This window comes from Urocampus carinirostris, chromosome 4 (assembly GCF_059441175.1).
Source record: "Urocampus carinirostris isolate Australia breed hairy pipefish chromosome 4, RoL_Ucar_1.0, whole genome shotgun sequence".
Lineage (NCBI taxonomy): Eukaryota > Metazoa > Chordata > Actinopteri > Syngnathiformes > Syngnathidae > Urocampus > Urocampus carinirostris.
The window spans coordinates 1,264,749-1,272,216 of NC_142352.1; the positions used below are offsets into that span (position 1 = coordinate 1,264,749).

General features: G+C 37.9%; 1 protein-coding gene across 1 annotated transcript; it reads left to right on the plus strand.

The window, feature by feature from the left end:
- Nucleotides 1–383: 383 nt before the first annotated feature.
- On the plus strand, nt 384–6,153 carry LOC148366638 (uncharacterized). Its single transcript, XM_088333425.1, has 2 exons — nt 384–631; nt 3,821–6,153. The coding sequence occupies exons 1-2, from the start codon at nt 502–504 to the stop codon at nt 5,227–5,229; spliced, it is 1,539 nt and encodes a 512-aa protein (XP_088189551.1). The 5' UTR covers nt 384–501; the 3' UTR covers nt 5,230–6,153.
- Nucleotides 6,154–7,468: the final 1,315 nt, after the last annotated feature.

The window sequence follows — 7,468 nt, forward strand, 5'->3', positions numbered from 1 at the left end:
CTCCAGTCACGACTTTGTGCATATTTGACCATACGCAGGGTCTTTACATTATGTTTCCTCTCCTGGCGTGTTTGTTTATTTTTATTTTATTTTATTATTTTTTTTGATGTACAGTTGATTATAACGTTACTCAACGTTGCAATCCAAGTTTTGTACGGATTTTCAATAAATCATTCGCCCAAAAAAGTCCAAGCTATGCAAAGATAGCGCACTCCCTAAACGTTTGCAGGCAACACATGTTTTATAGTCCTTTTCTAAACTCCTTGTGAAAATACTGTTGTAGAATTAGAATACAATCTTGAAAGGATGCTATTATTGCGGAAAATAAGAAGAAAACAGCTTCCGTAGGCTCTTTTGTGAACCGGAAGTTGTTTCTTGAGAATTGCTCACCTTCCTTCCGCGTCACTCGATTTTGGCTACGTGGCGTTCCACTCCGACTGTGTCAAAAAGCGACTTTTATCCCGTTTAAAGGGTTAATGGTGAGGTGTAAAGGTGGATAAAATGTGCGAGGGAAGGAAAGGAAAATTGAAAGAGGAGCTTCAGGAAGCGCATGAAGAGAACGAGCGAGAAGATCGATGGCTAAACCAAGTTAGCATTAGCATGCAGCTACCAGTTGTGTTGAACGGAGCAGGTTGGTCACCTTCATTTTTACATCTTACTTTCCACTATTAAAGCCTGTTTACGAAATATGTTCTTACTTTTCTATGTCATACTCTTAAAGCGGCTTCTAGGTCGATTTGTTTGTCTTGGAGACCAAATCAATATACGCGAATGCGGCCAATTACGATTTCAATTAGCCCGAGGGGTAGCCAACCCAGTCTTGCATGTTTTAGAGGTTTCTCTTCCCCAATACAGGTGATGCCGATTTTCAGCTTGCTAGCAAGCTTTGTGAGAGCTTGATCATGATCCAGGTGTTCGGAATCACCTGTATTGGAGCGGAGAAACTCCATACATATGCAGGACATGCGGCTCTCGAGGACCGAGTTGGCCACCCCTGCACTATTAAACACTAAATTCAAAAGAAGAGTTTGTTTAGTCGCCATTCCTTTTCCCTGTAAGACATTTTGTGTGGAAGAAACCTAAAATGGTGACAGGGATAAAGTACCATAATCCGTTCCAGAACCCTGTTCGAAAACCGATTTGTTTGATCACCGAAATCATTTTTCTAATTAAAAATAATGTAAATCGTTTTAATCCGTTCCAACACCCTGAATGTTTACCTTGAATGCTTAACGTAAAGCTAACCCAGGCTAATCGTACGTTCGCGTTATCGTAATCTTCCGTACGAAAGATTACGCTAACATGAACGTGTAAAAATAAAAAGGATAAAGAAAATAATTACGAATAGGATTTCTTACCTTTGTGGTGGTCAGCAGAAGGCGCAGGTGGACGGTGGGGAGAGGAAAATCAAAAGTTTTTCAACCTCTTCCAAAACTTATAGCACTCACTCCCTTAGCCACATCACTAGATTTCACAGCCTCCTTATTCTTCAGTACCGTACTGATGCTGTATTCCCTAGCAAGATCAGACACTCGCACACCTCCTTCATATTTTGCTATTATTTCTTTCTTAAATGCACCTGTAGCAACTTTGCTGCTTGCACTGACTTTCTTCGGACGCACAATAAGGGGCTAAAACACCCGTACGCCGCTCAGCATCGCACCCTAGCGTACGCACTCACGCATTACCGGCGTTCGAAATCCGATTTTTGGACCGAACAGCGAAGCAAGAATTTCTCAAAATTTTTGGTCGGACTCCGATTTGTTCAAACTGAGAGGCGTTCGAAAACCGTGGTTTCACTGTAGATGATAAAATTGTGCACCAGGGGTCGGGAACCTCCATCCATTATCTGCACCACTTATCCACAGTAGGGTCGCGGGGGTGCTGAAGCCCATCCCAACTATCTTCGGCAGTGGGCAGAGGACACCCCAAACTGGTTGCCTAGGGACAATTTTAACTGGCCAATTAACTTGACATGCATGTTTTTGGAATGTGGGTCAGCAAATTGTGATCTCTTGTATCAACATGATCTCATACATCCTGCCAGATGTCTGTTGTCAGTCAGTTAATCCACAACACCCCAGCAAAAAATTGCCAAGATTTAAATTTAATACGAATCAAAGAGGTAGATATATTTGTCAATTGCACAACTGCCTAAGTAAAAATGTATTTACATTATTTACATTAAAATGGAAAATATTTATCAAAAATGCTTAACAAACAAATACAATTTACTATATACATAAAAGTGGCAAAAATTAATCCAAAATGTTTGCCATCATTTATAAAAGGAAATCTGAAGAGAACAACAATATAAAATAAAACAGACTTATAATCTTATACAGCAAATCACACTAAATAAAATCTAGTTGTATTATGAAAAGAAAACACAAACTAAAACCTGACCTTTCTGGCTACCCTTGATGCAAAACCATCGATAATATCATCATAAGCAATCTGCTCCCCTATTTGGTGATTAAGGCTGATTACAGCAAGGTCAGTCACCTCTTAATCAATTTAGTATCACATATGTTATATTTTTCACACATTTCAGAAAAACAGTTGGACTGTATTTTCAAAGTTCTCAATAATACACGTTACTTGGAAGACAGGAGCCGCCAATTAATTATTTTGTGTATAGTAATACAGTAATTAGTTGTCAATGCTTTTAACATTAGATTTGATTGATTTGTCCTTGCAGCCCTACAGTAATACAATGAAACCCAAATTTAATGTGTATGTCATTAAATTTCCTCAGGTAGCTTTCGAAAATGGGCTAAGATAAGCTAAGCTAAGAAAGAGTGGAAGCGTATTAGCACATTCATCCACTAGATGTGCACTCCCTGGATGTTTCTTTTTTTAAAAAATCACATCCCAAATTACACGAAAATATAAATAAACATGCCAGAGGGGAAACTGTATATCTACATAGAATTAGAAATGTTTCCAAATATTATTAGTTTGAATTGTCTGCTTGCGGGAAAGCTTTGTGGACAAAAAGTATTGTTTTACTTCACATTGAAAATGAATCAAACATTTCCCTATTTTGCACTCGTAAATGTAGAATTGAGCTATAATGATAAGGAGATTGACATTAGACGTTTTTTTTGGTTTTATTTGATATGTTTAGGAGTCATATAATCCAAGCATAAATTGTTTGAAGCCATTTTCAATTCTGGCTCTTTATAGATAGATAGATAGAAAGATACTTTATTTACCCCCGTAGGGAAATTCACACTTCCAGCAGTATCCTTGTTTAGAAAACAAAAATAATAAAACAAAAGATCTAGAATACAAAAATACCCAATATAACGTGTTGATATTTAAATAGTGCTACGGAAAAAAACACAGTCATAAAAATTGGGTAATATGCAAATGTGGGGGTGGGGTTTAAGGTGGGATTTTACTCCCTCGGGTGGAGTTAAAGAGCCTCATGGCATGAGGAAGAAATGATCTCAGTCTGTCTGTGGAACAAGACTGTGTCAAGTCAATTATTATTTTTTGTGTAGCTATATTCCAGTAAAACCTTTTCATGTGAATATAAAGATCTAGAGGGTTTTCTTCGAATTGTTATTGTCATTGATAACGACATAGTGTACATGACAAGATGATTCCGCGTGGCACCCCGGGATAAACATGGAATCAAAGGCTTTTTGGGTGGAAAATTACCAGTTTCTTGTAAAACTTTTCTGAGTGATTATATATTTAAGTTTTGGGATAGAAATGCTGAAAAGATTTTGGTAGCGATACATTTTATGTAAAAATATTTTTTTGTTCGAGTGTGGACTATCCTGAACTATGTGCGTCTTGTGTCCTGCAGATGCCGGTCCGGAGTCTCTTTTTCCTTTACAACAGGAAACAAAGTTGCCTGGCGTTAAAAAAGAGGAAGATGATTTTTTCGAGAAAGTTGACATCAAAAAGGAGGAGGACGATTATTTAGAGACCGTCGAAGTGAAAAAGGAAATGGAGGATTTGGAGCCTGATCACATTAAAAAGGAGGAGGACGGTTTGGAGCCTGTTGGAGTTAAAGAGGAGGAAGATTCCAGAGAGTTTCCTGTGACTGGGGCCCCTTTGACCTCCGAAGATCAACATGAAGAGAACAAGGAAAAGGTGTCTCCAAGAGGAAGCTGCGGGACAACAGATGACGATGACACGTCAGACTCTGCACACAATGGTGGTGACAAACAGTGGGAAGGTGATAACACAAATTACAAATGTTCGCAGTGTGAGAAAACCTTTAAACACCAGCGTAATTTGAAATCACATATGATAATCCATACTGGGAAGAAACCCTTTTCCTGCTCATTTTGTGGTCAAAAATTTACTTGGAAATCATGCTTAAATAAACATACAAGAACTCACACCGGTGAGAAACCTTATACCTGCTCAGTTTGTGGTCAGAAATTCACCTGGAAGTTGTGCTTACAAAGCCACTCAATAAAACACACCGGTGAAAAACCCTTTGCCTGCTCAATTTGTGGCCAAAAATTCAACCAAAAAGAAAGTTTGAAAAGCCACACGAGAACGCACACTGGTGAAAAACCTTTTGCCTGCTCAATTTGTGGTCAGAAATTCAGCGGAAAAGGAAATTTAAAAAGCCACTTAAGAACCCACACTGGTGAGAAACATTTTTCCTGCTCAGTATGTGGTCAAAAATTCACCCATAAATCAGACTCAAAAAGGCACGCAAGAACCCATACAGATGAAAAACCTTTTGCCTGCTCAGTTTGTGGTCAAAGATTTAACTGGAAAGAAAGTTTAAAGCGACACACAAAAACTCACACTGGTGAAAAACCTTTTGCCGTCTCAGTTTGTGGTCAAAAAATCACTCAGAAATCAGTCATAAAAAGGCACACAAGAACCCAGACAGGTGAAGAACCATATGCCTGCTCGTTTTGCGATCAAAGATTCAACTGGAAAGAAAGCTTAAAGCGACACACAAGAACCCACACTGGTGAAAAACCTTATTCTTGCTCAGTGTGCGATCAAAAATTCACCCAGAAATCAGACTTAAAAAGGCACGCAAGAACTCACACCGGTGAAAAACCTTTTGCCTGCTCAGTTTGCGGTCTAAAATTCAGCCAGAGAAATAACTTAAAAAGACACACAAAAACCCACACTGATGAGAAACTGCTTTCTTGTTCAGTTTGCGGTCTTGGATTTACTAGTCAGGTTAAAGCTCAGAGTCACAAGTGTGTTAGTGAGAATAACAACCATCACTCTGCTTGATATGAGCTTAGTTTGTATTCAAATTTAAAAAAAAACACAACTACTACTGAATGAACTTATTGATGTACTCATGACGTTAGTGATATGTTTAAACTATTTTCAGTGTTCTAAGTTTTGAAAATGTTTTTTTCAAACGCACGAGTGTTGCAGCTTGTATACTTTTTGATAGATTATATGAAATTTAAAGATGAATAACAGTAAAATCTTGATCGTGTCTGGTTTAATGGGTTGCCTTGTTTGCCAAGTCAGGATGTCAAGCCAACTAGATATTTGGGATAAATGCGCTTTCACGGAATCCTCAAATAGACCCCCAGGATCCATCTCAGAATCACAGAATGCAAATGGGAAAGTGGCGCCCATTATGATAACACCAGGTACTTTAGCAACCGCATTATATTTCATGCTACCCAAGTGAGACCAAAATAAATACATTAAATATATCTCTGCTTAATCCCTTATCTTGGTTTTTTACAATACCCCCCATGGTTTATTTATTTTTTTCAATCTGATTGTGTTTGAATAAATCTAAAATATATATTTTGTACCTGTTAGCAAAGCATGACTTTTATGTGAATTGTATATTCTTGTATTGCATGTAAGCGTATTAAAGTGTGAATTTGTGACTGGCTATTCTTTGTTGACAAGATTGATTTGAAACCGATTGTTATGCACTGCGATAACAATTTCATACATTTCGATTTGACTAATCAAAATGTCATGAGTGCATTTGTTTGATTTATTTTCTTGTTTTTTGAAATGTAACATTTGTGTAAAGTATCAAAGTGTAGGAGGCACAAGAAACTTGAGCTTTTCCCACTAGCCATTGTTTTGGGGGGGTTGATGTTTAGTGGTGTCACATTTTTGTTTTTTGACTTGACTTGCAACCTTGCTCCTGAAATTAAATGTCTTTTTTCTTATATTAAACTTGTTTTCTGTCATTGTGTCGCAGTCTCATCAACAAATCTTCACCATTTCTTATATGTCCAGTAGTTTATTTTGTGACAGTCTTGTTTTTGTTCTTATAATAAACTACAATTTATTAATTTAATTTCAAATTGTCTTATTTTTAAGTGAACTCCGATCTGAGTTTAATGATTTGCAACCCCTTAAGCATAGACAGTGTCTGTAATTTATCATTTACCACGGGACAATTTCCTGAAAAGTTGCCAAGAGCATGCCTGTATTCAAAAGTGTAGACTAGTCCAAATTGTGTGAATGCAGATTGTCTGTCTCGGTTACCTGCCAATCAATCTTGGATAACCTCCAACTCTTGTGAGAACAAGATAGATACTTGATTCATCCCCGTAGGGAAATTCACACTTCCAGCAGTGTCCATGTGTTGAAAAATGGAATAATAAAACAAAGATATAGAATACAAAAATACATATATAGCGTGTTAATAGAGAGCATTTAAATAGTGTTACGAAAAAATACACACTGTAATAAAAATAGGGTAATATGCAAATTAGGGGGAGGGGTTTCATGTGGGCTTTTACTCCCCCGGGTGGAGTTAACGAGCCTCATGGCATGAGGAAGAAATGATCTCCTCACTCTGCCCATGGAACAAGACTGTGACAGCAGTCTGTCGCTGAAGCTGCTCTTCTGTTTGGTGATGATGCTGTGTAGTGTATGTGATGAATTGTCAATGATTGACCGCAGCTTGTTCAGTGCCCGTCTCTCAGCTACAGTTGTCAGGCTGTCCAGCTCTGTGCCCACAACAGAGCCCGCCTTCCTCACCAGTTTATTAAGACGAGAGGCATCCAACAAGCAGAGAATGAATGAATGGTAAGTAGTTGAGCAAGTATGAGGGATTAGTGCTAGACGTTCTTGATTATTCGCATATGGTGGAGGAGGATGTTTTGAGATTTCTACAAAACTTTTGTTACTGTTAAACGTCAATTTTTAATACAATCTACAAATTTTTGATTTGGTATGTAATTTATATCTGCTATATAAAGTTTGTTCCAAACGAGCAATAGTTTACTTAACAAAAGATGTCTCCCGGATTCAAGGTTTTGTGGGGGTTTTGCAATGGTGTTCCGTGGAATTTACCTCTATGCCATAAGTGAGCAACCCTGTCCTCAAGAGTCGCATGTCCTGCATGTTTTTAGTTATTCTGCTCCAATTTCGATGATTCTAATCACCTGGATCATTATCAAGCTTCCACACAACTTACTAATAAGATGAAAATTTGCATAAACTGAGTGGGAGAAGAGAAACCTGCAAAACATGCAGGAGA

What these genes read in the sequence shown, in the direction of transcription:
- LOC148366638 (XM_088333425.1), top strand. Translation starts at nt 502, where the DNA reads ATGTGCGAGGGAAGGAAAGGAAAATTGAAAGAGGAGCTTCAGGAAGCG. An exon ending in AGTTGTGTTGAACGGAGCAG is followed by an intron (nt 632 to 3,820) that starts GTTGGTCACCTT and finishes TGTGTCCTGCAG; the next exon opens with ATGCCGGTCCGGAGTCTCTT.